At 35.7% G+C, this 18,150-nt stretch overlaps 1 protein-coding gene across 2 annotated transcripts in view; it reads left to right on the forward strand.

The window, feature by feature from the left end:
- The window catches only part of LOC116162322 (unconventional myosin-XVIIIa), a 69,242-nt gene that overhangs the window by 34,636 nt on the left and 16,456 nt on the right, over window positions 1-18,150 (forward strand). For both annotated transcript variants that reach the window (XM_031475923.1, XM_031475924.1), the window contains exons 7-8: window positions 7,597-7,869; window positions 12,371-12,460. In XM_031475923.1, coding sequence (XP_031331783.1) covers window positions 7,597-7,869; window positions 12,371-12,460 — 363 coding nt within the window. The remainder of the gene's footprint in view (window positions 1-7,596; window positions 7,870-12,370; window positions 12,461-18,150) is intronic.

The following is an 18,150-nucleotide window of genomic DNA, read 5'->3' on the forward strand; positions in this document are numbered from 1 at the left end:
AACCTCTCAACTCTGCGTATGTAATTGGAAAGTACTTGAAGAGTTTTGAATTTGGGCAGAGGCTAAGACCTCTATAAAAGTGCGAATATCTCGAAAACGGGATGCCGGAGAAAGATTCTTACAGAGAGAAAATGGAACGTCTGGACAAGAAATAATGTGTTAACATATCAAGAACTGTGGTTGAAAAAAGGCATACTTTCCTCGAAAAGGACCTAGGCAGGGTAGTTCGGCTTAAGTAATAGAAGTGGCCATAGCAAGGTTCTCAACTCCGCCTAGGTTTGCCGAGCAAGCCGAAGCTCGGAAATTATCATTTTTTAATAGGAAAGCAAACTAGATTTGCTTAAAAATGAGATATCTAGAGACATTGCCGACCGAGCCGAAGACGAGTTCGGCACAAACCTAGGCAGAGTGGTTCAGCGTAGGAAAGAGAAGTGACCATAGTTAGATTCTCATCTCTGCCTAGGTTTGCCGAGCAAGCCGACGTTCTGAAAGTATGATTTTTAAGTGCAAAGATTTGCTTAAAAATGAGACATCTAGAGATACTACCGAGCGAGGCGAAGGCGAGTTCGGCACAAACCTAGGCAGAATAGTAATCTTTCAACTGTCCCGCCTTCGCTCTCTGACATTATGATTTTTGGCAACAGAGCAAATTAGAATTGCTTTAAAAATGAGAAATCTAGGGACATTGCCGAGCGAGCCGAAGACGAGTTCGGCTCAAGCCTAGGCAAAGTAGTTGAGTTTAAGCAAGCGAAGTGCCCATAGCAAGGTTCTCAACCTGCCTAGGTTTGCCAAGCAAGCCGAAGCTCTGAAATTATGATTTTTTAATAGGAAAGCAAACTAGATTTGCTAAAAAATGAGCCATCTAGAGATATTGCCGAGCGAGCCGAAGACGAGTTCGGCTCAAACCTAGGCAAGGCAGCTAGAGTTATGGCCAAACTCCCTTTCGTCGCAGTTGGAGTCAATTTTGCAATTATCATTTCCACCAAGTATAGGTTTGCTATGTGACCTTTCTTAGGCTGACTTCTACTCTGCCTAGGTTTGTGCCGAACTCGCTTTCGGCTCGCTCGGCAATGTTTTTCAAATTATGTTTTTAACAACAAAGCAAACTAGAATTGCTTAAAAATAAGAAACGTAGGGACATTGCCGAGCGAGCCGAAGGCGAGTTCGGCACAAGCCTAGGCAGAATAGTAGCCTCTCAACTTTTCGGCCTTCGCTCTCTGAAATTATGATTTTTAGCAACAGAGCAAACTAGAATTGCTTTAAAAATGAGAAATCTAGGGACATTGCCGAGCGAGCCGAGTAGCCTCTCAACTTTTCGGCCTTCGCTCTCTGAAATTATGATATTTTAACAACACAGCAAACCAGAATTGCTTAAAAATGAGAAATCTAGAGACATTGCCGAGCGAGCCGAAGACAAATTCGACGCAAACCTAGGTAGAGTGGTTCGGCTTAGGAAAGAGAAGTGACCATAGTTAGATTCTCATCTCTGCCTAGGTTTGCCGAGCAAGCCGACGTTCTGAAATTATGATTTTTAGGTGCAAAGATTTGCTTAAAAATGAGACATCTAGAGATACTACCGAGCGAGTCGAAGGCGAGTTCGACACAAACCTAGGCAGAATAGTAATCTTTTAAGTCTCCCGCCTTCGCTCTCTGACATTATGATTTTTGGCAACAGAGCAAATTAGAATTGCTTTAAAAATGAGAAATCTAGGGACATTGCCGAGCGAGCCGAAGAGAGTTCGGCTCAAGCCTAGGCAAAGTAGTTGAGTTTAAGCAAGCGAAGTGCCCATAGCAAGGTTCTCAACCTGCCTAGGTTTGCCAAGCAAGCAGAAGCTCTGAAATTATGATTTTTTAACAACAAAGCAAACTAGATTTGCTAAAAAATGAGACATCTAGAGGTATTGCCGAGCGAGCCGAAGACGAGTTCGGCTCAAACCTAGGCAAGGCAGCTAGAGTTATGGCCAAACTCCCTTTCGTCGCAGTTGGAGTCAATTTTGCAATTATCATTTCCACCAAGTATAGGTTTGCTATGTGACCTTTCTTAGGCTGACTTCTACTCTGCCTAGGTTTGTGCCGAACTCGCTTTTGGCTCGCTCGGCAATGTTTTTCAAATTATGTTTTTTAACAACAAAGCAAACTAGAATTGCTTAAAAATGATAAATGTAGGGACATTGCCGAGCGAGCCGAAGGCGAGTTCGGCACAAGCCTAGGCAGAATAGTAGCCTCTCAACTTTTCGGCCTTCGCTCTCTGAAATTATGATTTTTGGCAACAGAGCAAACTAGAATTGCTTAAAAATGAGAAATCTAGGGACATTGCCGAGCGAGCCGAAGACAAATTCGACGCAAACCTAGGCAGAGTGGTTCAGCTTAGGAAAGAGAAGTGACCATAGTTAGATTCTCATCTCTGCCTAGGTTTCCCGAGCAAGCCGACGTTCTGAAAGTATGATTTTTAAGTGCAAAGATTTGCTTAAAAATGAGACATCTAGAGATACTACCGAGCGAGGCGAAGGCGAGTTCGGCACAAACCTAGGCAGAATAGTAATCTTTCAACTGTCCCGCCTTCGCTCTCTGACATTATGATTTTTGGCAACAGAGCAAATTAGAATTGTTTTAAAAATGAGAAATCTAGGGACATTGCCGAGCGAGCCGAAGGCGAGTTCGGCACAAGCCTTAGGCAAAGTAGTTGAGTTTAAGCAAGCGAAGTGCCCATAGCAAGGTTCTCAACCTGCCTAGGTTTGCCAAGCAAGCCGAAGCTCTGAAATTATGATTTTTTAACAACAAAGCAAACTAGATTTGCTAAAAAATGAGACATCTAGAGATATTGCCGAGCGAGCTGAAGACAAGTTCGGCACAAGCCTAGGCAGAATAGTAGCCTCTCAACTTTTCGGCCTTCGCTCTCTGAAATTATGATTTTTGGCAACAGAGCAAACTAGAATTGCTTAAAAATGAGAAATATAGGGACATTGCCGAGCGAGCCGAAGCCGAGTTCGGCACAAGCCTAGGCAGAATAGTAGCCTCTCAGCTTTTCGGCCTTCGCTCTCTGAAATTATGATCTTTGGCAACAGAGCAAACTAGAATTGCTTAAAAATGAGAAATCTAGGGACATTGCCGAGCGAGCCGAAGACAAATTCGACGCAAACCTAGGCAGAGTGGTTCAGCTTAGGAAAGAGAAGTGACCATAGTTAGATTCTCATCTCTGCCTAGGTTTCCCGAGCAAGCCGACGTTCTGAAAGTATGATTTTTAAGTGCAAAGATTTGCTTAAAAATGAGACATCTAGAGATACTACCGAGCGAGGCGAAGGCGAGTTCGGCACATACCTAGGCAGAATAGTAATCTTTCAACTGTCCCGCCTTCGCTCTCTGACATTATGATTTTTGGCAACAGAGCAAATTAGAATTGCTTTAAAAATGAGAAATCTAGGGACATTGCCGAGCGAGCCGAAGACGAGTTCGGCACAAGCCTTAGGCAAAGTAGTTGAGTTTAAGCAAGCGAAGTGCCCATAGCAAGGTTCTCAACCTGCCTAGGTTTGCCAAGCAAGCCGAAGCTCTGAAATTATGATTTTTTAACAACAAAGCAAACTAGATTTGCTAAAAAATGAGACATCTAGAGATATTGCCGAGCGAGCTGAAGACAAGTTCGGCACAAGCCTAGGCAGAATAGTAGCCTCTCAACTTTTCGGCCTTCGCTTTCTGAAATTATGATTTTTAGCAACAGAGCAAACTAGAATTGCTAAAAAATGAGACATCTAGAGATATTGCCGAGCGAGCTGAAGGCAAGTTCGGCACAAGCCTAGGCAGAATAGTAGCCTCTCAACTTTTCGGCCTTCGCTTTCTGAAATTATGATTTTTAGCAACAGAGCAAACTAGAATTGCTTAAAAATAAGAAACTTAGGGACATTGCCGAGCGAGCCGAAGCCGAGTTCGGCACAAACCAAGGCAGGGTATTAATCTCTTAACTTTGACGCATTCGCTCTCTGAAATTACGATTTTTGGCAACAGAGCAAACTAGAATTGCTTAAAAATTAGAAATCTAGGGACATTGTCGAGCGAGCCGAAGCCGAGTTCGGCACAAACCTAGGCAGAGTAGTAGCCTCTCAGTTCTGCCGCCTCCGCTCTCTGAAATTATGACTCTTAGCAACACAGCAAACTAGAGTTGCTTAAAAAGAGAAATCTAGGGACATTGCCGAGCGAGCCGAAGGCGAGTTCGGCACAAACCTAGGCAGAGTAGTAGCCTCTCAGTTCTGCCGCCTCCGCTCTCTGAAATTATGACTCTTAGCAACACAGCAAACTAGAGTTGCTTAAAAAGAGAAATCTAGGGACATTGCCGAGCGAGCCGAAGGCGAGTTCGGCACAAACCTAGGCAGAGTAGTAGCCTCTCAGTTCTGCCGCCTCCGCTCTCTGAAATTATGACTCTTAGCAACACAGCAAACTAGAGTTGCTTAAAAAGAGAAATCTAGGGACATTGCCGAGCGAGCCGAAGGCGAGTTCGGCACAAACCTAGGCAGAGTAGTAGCCTCTCAGTTCTGCCGCCTCCGCTCTCTGAAATTATGACTCTTAGCAACACAGCAAACTAGAGTTGCTTAAAAAGAGAAATCTAGGGACATTGCCGAGCGAGCCGAAGGCGAGTTCGGCACAAACCTAGGCAGAGTAGTAGCCTCTCAGTTCTGCCGCCTCCGCTCTCTGAAATTATGACTCTTAGCAACACAGCAAACTAGAGTTGCTTAAAAAGAGAAATCTAGGGACATTGCCGAGCGAGCCGAAGGCGAGTTCGGCACAAACCTAGGCAGAGTAGTAGCCTCTCAGTTCTGCCGCCTCCGCTCTCTGAAATTATGACTCTTAGCAACACAGCAAACTAGAGTTGCTTAAAAATGAGAAATCTAGGGACATTGCCGAGGGAGTCGAAGGCGAGTTCGGCACAAACCTAGGCAGAGTAGTAGCCTCTCAGTTCTGCCGCCTCCGCTCTCTGAAATTATGACTCTTAGCAACACAGCAAACTAGAGTTGCTTAAAAAGAGAAATCTAGGGACATTGCCGAGCGAGCCGAAGGCGAGTTCGGCACAAACCTAGGCAGAGTAGTAGCCTCTCAGTTCTGCCGCCTCCGCTCTCTGAAATTATGACTCTTAGCAACACAGCAAACTAGAGTTGCTTAAAAAGAGAAATCTAGGGACATTGCCGAGCGAGCCGAAGGCGAGTTCGGCACAAACCTAGGCAGAGTAGTAGCCTCTCAGTTCTGCCGCCTCCGCTCTCTGAAATTATGACTCTTAGCAACACAGCAAACTAGAGTTGCTTAAAAATGAGAAATCTAGGGACATTGCCGAGGGAGCCGAAGGCGAGTTCGGCACAAACCTAGGCAGAGTAGTAGCCTCTCAATTCTGCCGCATCCGCTGTCTGAAATTATGATTTTTAACAACTAGGACTAAAATTGTGCACCACTACCGTTGCCGTGTTTCTCAAATATAATAATTTGCTCGTCAGTGGCGTGCTGTATTCCAGTGCCGTATCAAACTTCCGTTTTTTTTTAATGGAAGACTCCATTTTGTATTGATTTCTACCAACTACTGTCCTCTTTCACTTTCCCTTACTAAAATCGGTTATAATTCTTCATATCTCTAGAATTAATTACCGGGTGAGAGTACTTACAAAGACAAAAAATGGCATGGGGGGCTTAAGACTTTCGAATATCTCGAAAACGGGGTGTCGGAGGAGGGTACTTCCAAAGGCGAAAATTGAACATCTGGACAAGACATACCTAAGTGTTAACATATCAAGAACTGAGTGTGGAAAATGCATACTTTCCTCGAAAACGACATAAACAATATTAGATTATGCCGCATAGCTCAACAAGAAAAAGAAAGCGATGGTCTTGCCCGAGATTCCGAGAATTTGACTGTAAAATTGTCTTCGATCTATTGAAAGTGCTGCATTGTTATTCAAATGCGGATTGCCAAGAATTTTGCGGTTTTAATTCGTCGTCGTAAATAACTCGACGATCAAACGCCCTTTTTGATTGGTGATCGGGCGCCATTTCGCGCAATGTTACACGAGGCTTAATAATTTTATCATTTTTCCGTTATGATAACCTCCTCGCGCGTTAAATTTTAGTAGGACAGCGCACCTTGCATTACAATCACCTTCGTCGATAATGCCAAGTTCAAAGATTAACCGATGCTTGACCAACTTTTCGTTTGAATAAACAATTTTGTTTAACCTTGCGCCGAGCGCCTATTTAGGAGTCGTTAGTAGCGGTGAAAATTCTTCGCCGTTTCCGCTCGAGGTGTATTATTGAGTAATGGCCGGGGGGAGACGCTTACGCAATTTATCGGATCGGGTCCTTTTTATTTTCGTGTACGTCGAGAACCGGATCAGCTTCCTATCGGATCGAGATGCTCCTCACGCTCCACTACTTCTTTTTGCACCACTCTCCTGCACATCCGCCGCCTGAGTTTCACTTCGGCGCAAGGTGCACGGGTTCAGTTCTTCGTCGGTCATTGAAATCTGATACATGCGGGTGTCGTTCGCTTCGCTTTGAATATGTGTATAACCTCCGAGGGGGTGCAGTTGATCTTGGCCGGTTTGTACATGCTCTACGTGATTTTCGGCCGGGTTCCCTTTAGTGGTTGGTGCAAGAAAGGTGCGCGTTAAGCGTTAGTGACAAACATGCCTACGACAACAAAGTTTGCGCCCAAAGTCTACGACGCCCCCAAGAAACCGGCGGCGCTCGTCAAAAAACCAGTGTCGAACTCGGTCAAAGTGCGCGTCAATTCCGAACACCACTACGCAAATCTCAACTACCCCTCCCGCCCCAAAAACGTAACCGTAGTCCAGGTGCCCTTCCAGAACAACAAGCTTCAATCCGCCATCAAAAACTTCGACCAAATCCTCAACGAGTACACCGCGAAAAAATCGATCCCCAAGCTGCAAAAGTCGCGAACTTGCAGCATCATCGAGTCGCGTTGCGTCCTCAAACCCAAAGACTCCCCCAGCAAGAACTTCCAGAGCCTCGAGAACCTTGCCAAAACCCCCCAACCGCCCGCCTGCAACCGAGTCAAAGTGCAAGAAATCGTTCGCAAAATCAACGGCGCGACGCCACCCAAACCCAAACTCTCCCTCCCGCGGGCGGTGAGCACCATCGATATCTCGCAGAAGCGCAGCCGAATCCCGGTGAAATCTCCCCTGAACCGCACCTTCCCGAGTACTCCCACCGGTCTAAACCACTTAGACCGCCGATCGGGCAGTACGACGAACCTCACCGCGAAATCGCGCCCCGAGCTCGCGAAAGCGAGAAGCGTGCACAATCTCGCCAAACCTCCCCTGCCGAAAAAGAACTCGTTCGGCGCGAAAAAGTACGAGCCCAAATTCGTCGCGCCGAAGATCGTCGAGAGCAAACCGAAGGAGGATTACAGCTCGGACGATTCGGGTAACATCTCGAACGAGCTCGTCGCCGACCTAAGCAGTCTCACGTCGTCGAGCCGAAACAATTCGGTCGAGTCGATACCGCGACTCGACGTCTCGAAAGATCGTAGCATCGAGGAGGAGGAGGTTTTTTTTTGTCGCGTCGTGGCGAGCGGATTTGACTAACGTCGGTGTTTTTTTGCAGATATTCTTCCGGAGCGGCGTCCTGACGCACTTGGAGTCGCAGCGAGATGAGCGTCTCGCGGGTATGATAGTGAATCTCCAGGCGCAATGCAGAGGGTATCTTTCGAGGAAGAAGTTGAGTCAGAGGAAGCTGCAGGACTTGGCCGTGAGATGTATACAGAGGAACGTTCGGAAGTTTATTGCCGTCAGGGATTGGCCGTGGTGGAGGTTGCTCGTCCGAGTGACTCCCTTACTCAACGTCCACCGGACTGAGGAGGAATTGAAGAATAAATCGGTAAGTTTATATTTTATGCGTTTTTGTTTCTTGAAAAAATAAAAATGTTTTTTGAAATTCTAAAAAAACTGCTCAAGCACTAAATTATTTTCAAATTTTTGAAATGGAATTTTGCATACGAAAATGTTTTTTTTGTATTTTTAAAACCTTTTCTTGAGTAAAGATTTTATTTTAAAGAAAATAAGTTACTTTTTAGAATTTGCAAAATGTGATACAAAATATTTTTTAAATTTTTATTTTATTACAAATAAAGGGTTTCTGTGATTTTCAAATTGCACAATTTGCCAAATAAGGTTACAATTTTTTGAGAAATATGTTTGTATAAATGAAAAATTCAAAAATTTAAATTTTTGTTGTGCACAAAATTTAAAAAAATTTCAAAATGTTACAACAAATTTTTGAAATTTTTATGCTATAAAAAATAAAATTGTGTTTAGGTTTAGTGCCAAATTTTTTGTTTCAAATTTAAAAATTATTTACATTACGTACGAGAATTGGAGTATTTTTGAATGCTGTTATTGCAATTTGCTATATACCAAGTTTAAATTTAAATCCCATATTATTGGTTTTAAATATTTAAATCTTTATTCTTCTTTATTTTTGAAATACGAAAATGATAATAAAATGATAAAATTTTGAGAATTTTTGCAATGGAGTATGCAGTATTTTTGAATTGGTGCAAATTATAAAATTAAAGTTTTTTTGAAATAAAGTTGATCTCTCAATTTAAGACGAACATTAGATTATACCCTTTCCGGAGGTCTTCAGAAACAGTATTTGAATTTTCTTAGGCTGGGGGGTATTCCATACCACCCAGTTTTCCTCAAAAAACTACATACAGGTTTTAAGGGATATACGATCTGGCTGGCTGAGAACTTAGCACGGGGGGAGGGGGGGGGGTCTGTAGCGGCATACGAAAGTTCGACAACCTCTTTCTGAAAGCTGCTAGAAAAACTCACCAGCGATTTAATAAATTTTAAAAAAAAACGAAATTTATTTTGTAATATTTTTTGAAAATTTTCTATTTGAATAGAATTATTTTAGTTACCTTGATTATGCTTTTATGGAGTAAATTCAGGTTTTAGTATTAAAATGGCGTTTAAATAATAATTTTTGTAGTTTTTAATAAAAAAATTACAATTACTCAAATAGTAAATCCATTTCCTGATTTTACATATTTTTTAATTTTTTATTGTAAAAAAAGCAAAATGATTAAAAAAATTGTTTTTATTTTGGTGTAGTAGAATTTGCAATTTTTTGTACGTGAAATTATAGAATTTATAAACTAAAGTTGCTGAATTTTTTGTTCTTTCAAAACTTAAAATCAATTAAAATGTTTTTGCTATTGCAACAAAATGCAAAAAAGTAGTTTTTGGAATTTTTATATTTGTTGAAATAAAAAAAATTCTTTTGTTCTAAGGAATTGCAGAAATGAATTTCCTGATTTTGAAGTTTGAGAAACATTAATACGAAATATTTTTATTTGGCGAATAATAAAATTCTATAAATATGCAAGGGCCAGTAAATTTTAATATCTATGAATTTTAGTTTATTTATTTTTTAGCAACTGTATATATATTTTTAATACCAATTTATTTTCAAATTTTTATGTAATAAAAATTGTGAAATTTTGAGAATTTTCAAGTAAATTTTACTTTTTAATATTTTTGAAATATGTTCAATTCAAATTTTTTATTTTACCAATTTTTGATAATAATTTTAAAAATCTAACGTTGGATATTTTTCTTACAGCGAGTGAGATTTAATTTAATCTTTTCAAAAAAGTCCATTTATTTCATTATTTTTTTTGTAATGAGTTTTGAATTATGGATTTTTGTGTGAATGTTGAAAATATAATTTCGATATATCTGAACTTGCAAAATTTGGAAAATTGAAGTTATTGTGCGTCTTGTTTTAGTTAAAAATACCTCAAAATGACGGATCCTATGATTTTTTAAATTTGTTTATCTAATATTCATTTTTTTGTCTAAGTTTTGAATTTCAATTAATTTGTAAAAATGTACGATGTACCATTGCCAATTATATTTTCTTATTTTTAAATTTTTGCAAATTTTTAAAAAGTACAAAATTCATTTTTTAAATATTTTTGACAAGTCTCCAAATGCAATTTTTAAGTCCTAAAAAAACTGCTAAAACATTAAATTATTTACAAATGTTTGAAATGGATTTTGAGAAATAGCATATGAAAATGTAGTTTTTTTTGTATTTTTTAAACCTTTTCTTGAGTAAAGAAGTTAATTTTTAGATTTTTCAAAATTTGATACAAAATATTTTTTAAATTTTTATTTTATAACAAATGAAGGTATTCTGTGATTTTCAAATTGCAGAATTTGCCAAATTTGAGAAATTTTTGTATATAAATGAAAAATTCAAAAATTAAAAAAAAATAACATTTTCAGAATAAGTTACAAATTTTTGAAATTTTTATGTCGTAAAAAATAAAATTTTATATGTTTAGGTTTTTTTTGAAAATATTAAAAATTGTTAAGTGCCAAATTTTTTGTTTCAAATTTAAAAATCATTTGTCATTACTCATTAGTCATTACTTACGAGAATTGTAGTATTTTTTAATGCTGTTTTTGCAATTTGCTATATCCCATACTGTTGGTTTTAAATATTTAAATTTTTCCAACTCCAATTCTTTATTTTCCAGATTTTTGAAATACGATAATGATAATAAAATGATAAAATTTTGAGAATTTTTGCAGTGTATTTGAATTTTCTTAGCCTGGGGGGTATTCCATACCGCCCAGACTCCCCGGGGCTAGGTTTTCCCTAAAAACCGGGGGATCTGTAGCGGCATACGAAAGTTCGATTACCTCTTTCTGAAAGCCGATAGAAAAACTCGCCACTCGATTTCATAAATTTTAAAAAAACGAAATTCATTTTGTAATATTTTTTGAAAATTGTTTATTTGAATAGAATTATTTTAGTTACTTGATCATGCTTTTATAGAGTAAATTTAAGTTTTAGTATTTAAAATGGTGTTTAAATAATGGTTTTTTTAGTTTTGAATAAAAAAAATTAAAATTACCCAAAGAGTAAATCCATTTCCTGATTTTAGATATTTTTTAATTTTTTATTTTAAAAAAAGCAAAATTATTTTTGGTCTAAGTGTAGAATTTACAATTTTTTGTACTTGAAATTATAGAATTTATGAACTAAAGTTGTTGAATATTTTTTGTTCTTTCAAAACTTAAATATAATCAATTAAAATTTTTTGCTATTGCAACAAAATACAAAAAAAGTTAATTTAATTCTAATTCTTTGAAACCAATTGAATTATTTTTTTCTTTATTTGTAGACTTTGTAAAATTAGATACATCTTCAAAGTCTTATTTAATGGTAAATGTAATTTTTTTAAGTTTTAGGAATTTTTTTATTTCTTGAAATAAAAAGAATTTCTTTTGTTCTAAGGAATTGCAGAAATGAATTTCCTGATTTTCAACTTTTTTTATTTAACGAAATATAATATTCTATAATAATGCAAGGATCAGTAAATTTTAAGTTTATTTATTTTTCGGCAACTGCATATATATTTTTAATACAAATTTTTATGTTCAAATTTTCATGTAATAAAAATTGTGAATTTTTGAGAATTTTCAAGTGAATTTTACTGTTTAATATTTTTGAAACAACCATTTTTTTCTAGTTTTGTTTTTTGAAATATTTTTAATGCAAATTTTTTATTTTACCAATGTTTGATATTTTTCTTATAGTGAGCAAAGATCAGTGTAGTATGATCTTTGTAGTGAGTGAGAAATTTTACATTTAATTTATTCCAAAAAGTCTATTTATTTCATAACTTTTTTTGTAATGAGTTTTGAATTATGAATTTTTTTGTGAATGTTGAAAATATAATTTAGATATTCTGAACTTTGGAAATTATTATGCATGATTTTTGAGTTAAAAATAGTTCAAAATGACGGATCTTTTGCTTTTTTAAATTTTATTTATCAAATATTTTTTAATCTAATTTCAATTTGTAAAAATGTACGATGTACCATTGCAAATTATAATTTCTTATTTTTAAATTTTTGCAATTTTTTAAAAATTACAAAATTCATTTTTTAAATATTTTTGACAAGTCTCCAAATGCAATTTTAGTATTTTTGCTATAGTTTCATGAAATTCATTTTTTTGGTTTTGAAATGTTTCAATTTGATATTTTTATGGAAGAAGACGTCGAGTGTGCGTCTTAAAAATCCAATTAACGTCCAAGCACATATTGAATTATCTGTGATGAAATGCTTCCCACGCATCCTCTCAAACTAACAATTTGCGTTCGTTTATTAACAACAATAAATAGCTCGAGTGCATGTCTTCTCATCGTTCCGTACACCGTAATTAGCCATTTAATTACGTACCACGCACACAACCATATTTATTAAAGGAAATGGTACGGCTAATAGGCCCTTATTCTTTTTTTTTTTTTGGTTGCGTAAGAATTGTCTATAATTTCGGTCTGTCGTCTTTTCAGGAGGAGCTTGAGATTTTACGTGCCAAGGTTGAGAAATTGGAGGCGGAACGTACGAGCTTGAAGCACGAGAATGACAAATTGGAGGCTAAGGTAAGTTGTTTAATTTGGATTGCACAACACAATAATTAAACAGCTAAAGGATGAATACAGGATCAAATCCTAATTTCATTTGTGCGCATGCGCAAAACCAACCAGTAGCGCCGCTATCCTAAGTATGCGCATGCGCAAAACCAAATCCACACTGTATAGCAATTATCCTTAAATTTTTGAAAATGAACAGTTAGGTAGAAAACCTTTTGAGTGGAAATCTAAATCGCCACGAATTTCGGCCATTTTTGTTTGCTCTGGTAACTTTTCAACAATATCTCGTTACATGCGTCACGTACTTTTAAATGAAATCGTCCGTAATTTGGCTTCGCTCGCGTTTAGTTCCACCACCGGGTGCGCCCGAAGAGTAAATTGGGCGAAATTGAAAACTTCCCGTTACACTCGCGGCGAAAGATGCCGAGTAATGGCCGTTATTGTTCCGCCACTTACTACGATTACTTACCACTGGCACGCCGTGTACGACTTACTACGATTACTGAATTAGTAAACGGGAGACGTTGACACTCTTAAAAAAACTGGCACAAAAGTTAATCGTTTCGTTAATTGTACATTTTTTTAATTACGTACTGAAAGTGTCAAAAGTTAATCGTTTCGTGTACGTTAATTAGTCTGTCGAAAATTCGGTCCATTAGTGTGGGAAGCCATTTCGGTATACCTACAGTGATCTATTAGACTAATAAATTACTTTTCTTTTTCCAACACGAACGTCCAATCTATTTTGCTGATGAGGCATTTTGTGCAACTTTCTAATTACTTAAACTTTTGATTGCGTTTCGACTTTTTCTGGCAAAAGAAATAATCGATTCGCCATTTAATCCCGTCGACTTTTTTGTTCGTTAAAAAAATCAGATCAACGAAGTACCCGTCCTTCTGCGTTGTCATATATGGTTTTAAAGGTAAGTTATATCATTTAGTGTTAAATTCGGGTAAAAGAAGTAATTAAGCCAAACCCATACTTTTGAAGGTTATTTTGGCCGCATTCACCGGATCAAATTCCAAAATTTTCATATTTAAATTAATATTTTTAAAGGTCTCTTTTGGTTTTAGTATTAAATTCAGGTACATACAAGAATTCACCTTCAAAATCTTAAAAAAAACCTGTATAATACCTTTCAAGGCTATTTTGGTCGCATTCACCTAATGAATTTCTACAATTTTCATATAAAAATTAATGTTTTTAGAGGTCTCTTTTAGTTTGAGTGTTAAATTGAGGTACATACAAGAATTCACCTTCAAAATCTTAAAAAAAAACCTGTATAATATCTTTCAAGGCTATTTTGGTCGCATTCACCTAATGAATTTCTACAATTTTCATATAAAAATTAATGTTTTTAAAGGTCTGTTTTAGTTTTAGTGTTAAATTCAGGTACATACAAGAATTCACCTTCAAAATCTTAAAAAAAAATGTTTAATACCTTTCAAGGCTATTTTGGTCGCATTCGCCTAATGAATTTCTACAATTTTCATATAAAAATTAATGTTTTTAAAGGTCTCTTTTAGTTTTAGTGTTAAATTCAGGTACATACAAGAATTCACCTTCAAAATCTTAAAAAAAACCTTGAAGGGTATTTTGGTCGCATTCACCTAATGAATCTCTACAATTTTCTTATAAAAATTAATGTTTTTAAAGGTCTCTTTTAGTTTTAGTGTTAAATTCAGGTACATACAAGAATTCACCTTCAAAATCTTAAAAAAACCTTGAAGGGTATTTTGGTCGCATTCACCTAATGAATCTCTACAATTTTCTTATAAAAATTAATGTTTTTAAAGGTCTCTTTTAGTTTTAGTGTTAAATTCAGGTACATACAAGAATTCACCTTCAAAATCTTTAAAAAAAACCTGTATAATACCTTTCAAGGCTATTTTGGTCGCATTCGCCCAATGAATTTCCATAATTTTCATATCAAAATTAATATTTTTAATGGTCTCTTTTGGTTTTAGTGTTAAGTTCAGGTACATATACAAGAATTCATCTTAAAAAACTGTACAATACCTTTGAAGGCCATTTTGGTCGCATTCACATGATCAAATTCTAAAATTGTTATATAAAAATTAATATTTTTAAAGGTGTCTTAAAAAAACATTATCAATAATCAATAAAATGACCTCAAAAACATTTCAGAATCATAAAGAACGTCATAGATCAAAGTAATTTTCCCAAAATTTAAAATCCCAAAATTTAAAAATGCCAAAACCTCAAAATCACAATTCGAAACTATTCCATTTCAACAAAATAAACGCGAACGATTTGCGCTAATGTGCAAATAATGCGGCCTTTTCGTGTCGACAAGTAAATCGCATGACATCGGAATTTTATTGTTCCCTCGCTTGATTGAGTCGCGCATTTGTTTTTGTTTTGCAATTATCTCAGTAGTTTTAAAACAAATCTACTTGATTTATTTGAGGAAATGGGATAAACAAGTAAGAAGAACGCAGACGGCGCTTTGGCACCGATCCAAAAACCGGCTAAATTGTATATTTGTCGGAATTTGTGTGATCGCTTTTAACAGCGAGTCATAACTAATTAATTATGCTAATTAGTGAAATAAATTAGGTTCTCAGTGTGCGGTTGCGTAATTTCAGTGGCCGACTATTGTGTTTTGTTCCAGTGACTTATTTTCTACATCGCGAATTAGAGATTAAGTGGAGCAGATCCGAGCTATAATTGCAATTCAGTTAGCTATTACCAACCGACGCACGCCGTTGAGCAAATTGGTTCAAATGTAACGCGACGAAATGCACGGAAAGACTTTAGTTGGTTTTTGGAAGGCGCAAATTCGGCACGTTCAATCATGTGCGCCAAAATTATGCGCAATCGCAATTAATGACCGAGAACTTAACCAGGTCGATAGAATGTTCGGTATACTCCGCCGATACATGCCAATACTTTTTTCTCATAGGACGGCGCAGAGAAAAAAGTAAAAAAACAATTCTGGTAGCCAGCGGCGCATAATTGGCGCCTAATTCTTAAAAAAATTGAAAATTTGGGCTTTGTTTATTTTATTATTATATTATTTTTGAATTCTTTATATTTGAAATGCTGATATTTCTTTATAAAAATTTTCTCTAAAATTTTGAGTTTTTTTGGATTTTATATTTTACCTTGGACGCAGATTTTTTGAAACTTTTTGACATGATATTCGCGTTTCTGAACAAAATTTTGAAAGTTTTGAAATTTTAAATTAAAAACTCGAATATTTGAAAATAAAAACGCACATTTAAAAACACAAAAAATGAAACAGTTACTTGAAAAATAAAGAAAATAGAATGGTGGGCTTCAAACAGGTTTAAATTTTGAAAATTTTGGAAGTTTGCTATAAAAACTCGGACCAGTTAATTTTTGAAAATAGAGACATGTTGAATTAACAAAAATAAAATGCACATTAAAAAATATACAGTTTTCTTGAAAAAACTGGGGGGTTCGGATTTTAAAGCAGTAAAATTTTAAATTCTGAAAATTTCAAAAGTTTAATTATAAAGAATTCCAAAATTTGAAAATAAAAACACATTTTGAAAAATATAGATATTTCTGGTAGAAGGTTAGGCTTCCAATATTAAAGCTGCAAAAAAGTTTACATTTTCGCAATTTTAAAATAAAAACTCATATATTTCAAATTTAAAATACTCACATTTAAAGAGATATGGAATTAATTAATTAAAAATTCTTACTCAAATATTAGTCGCAAAAAATGTTAATTTAATTTTAAAAATTCAGGCACTTTTAAAAATATACTTATAGTAGTTTGTAGCAGAATAAAAAAACTTGGAATCGTGGGCCTCAATTATGAAACCCGCAAAAGGATTTTAAGTTTTGCAAATTTCAAAATTTTAAACTAATAACTCGAATATTTGAAAATAAAGAAACAGAACGTTGAAGTCTAAGTTTTTTGATTTTGCGAAAAACTTTTAATTTTTAATTAAATGTGTCTTTTTTTTAAATACCTATTTCAAAATTTGTAGTTTTTTTTGCAGCTGTAATATAGAAGAATATACGAGTAGAGGTTTCTTAAAGAATTAAAAAATTGCTTGACAATCAAACAAAAATTACAATGGTGGTCGAATGTTAATTGAATAGGGGGAAACAAGTAGTATTTTTGGTGTACACCAAAAATTCAAATTCAAATTAGATTCAAATTAGTTCACATTAATTCAAAATAATTCATGTAAATTCAGGTTAATTCCCATTAATTAAGGTTAATTCACGTTAACTAAGATTAATTTACGTTAATCAAGATTATTTCACGCTAATTCAAATTAATTCACGGTAATTCAAATTAATTATACGTTAATTCAAATTAATTATACGTTAATTCAAATTAATTATACGTTAATTCAAATTAATTCCCGTTAATTCAAAATAATTCAGAGGGGTGTACACCAAAAATTGTTGTTTCCCCGTAGGTTAAAGCCGCAAAAAATTTTAAAATATTGAAATTTTAAATGAAAAACTCCAACATTGAAAATAAAAAAAAACACAACGTGTGAAGTCTATAATTCCAGGTTTTTTGATTTTACGATTTTGTTTTATTTTTAAATAAGAGTTTTTTTATTTTGATATATTCGAAATATTTCAAAAATTTTAATTTTTTGGTGGTTTCAAATTCAAAATTCGAATATTTGAGAAAAGAAAAATGCACATGTGAAACTTCTTGCAGAATCAAAAAACTTGAAATTGTGCAACGCTTCAAACATTCAAGTTGCAAAAAAAATGTGAATATATCAAAACAAGATAAAACATTGAAACATTTGAAAATAAAAACGTACATTTGAATTATACTTAAATATACGGGGTGTTTAAAAAAGGTCCGATATTTTATCCACGTATAGTATTCATGAAAAGAAACCAAAAAGACAAAAAAACAATCGAACTTAGTAACACGATCCTGTGGAGTATGGAATACTTTACAGGAAAGGAAGTTTCGTCTGTCCTTTTCTAAAAACTATCATGAGTGTCTTGAAGGCTCGGTGGTAGAACGTTGTAAGGGAGGGGGGATTAATACAATTAATACAGATATTCGATTACTTTTCTCCAAAGGTTACCATGGGAATTGTTGAGTAAATTCGGGTTTACCAACTGATCGACGTAGTAATGTGATAACGCTTGGGATCATCCTAACAATCAGAAGCACGTCTTAAAATTCCTGTCAATTAAGAGCGCTTCCTTTGACACCAAGATCACCTTATTCGGATAATGTTTTCTGAAACACTTTCAATTAGCTACTGTTAATTACACTTACTTAATTGCCCGGGTTGAAATTTCCAAATTCGATAGTCCTGTAATGGTCCGGAAGATTTGTCCGTTCTTTTTGAAGGCTCGCACATCGCATAATGCCTGCTTTTTTAAGTGCTGGCCTGATGATGGTTTTATTATCGCGAAGAAATATTAAGTATGGTCAATTCTGACCCTAATTTCGCGTGCCTACGTGAAAGTTCTATTTCGAAAACCCAAACGTTCGACGTGCAAAAATTTGAACCATGCCGATACTCGCGTGGTGAACCTTTATAATTAGAAACTGGGTCAAATTTCCCATGCCCACATCATAATCGTAATGATTTTCAGATTTGGCACGAATAAAATCATCTTCCGACCACCTTTTCCGCCAATTTACGTCGGCGCGATCGTAGGCAAGCCCAATAATTTACGCGTAAATCGAGAAAAGAAAATGTGGAAT

The sequence above is a fragment of the Photinus pyralis genome, unplaced genomic scaffold (assembly GCF_008802855.1).
Source record: "Photinus pyralis isolate 1611_PpyrPB1 unplaced genomic scaffold, Ppyr1.3 Ppyr1.4_LG10, whole genome shotgun sequence".
In the NCBI taxonomy this organism is placed as follows: Eukaryota; Metazoa; Arthropoda; class Insecta; order Coleoptera; family Lampyridae; genus Photinus; species Photinus pyralis.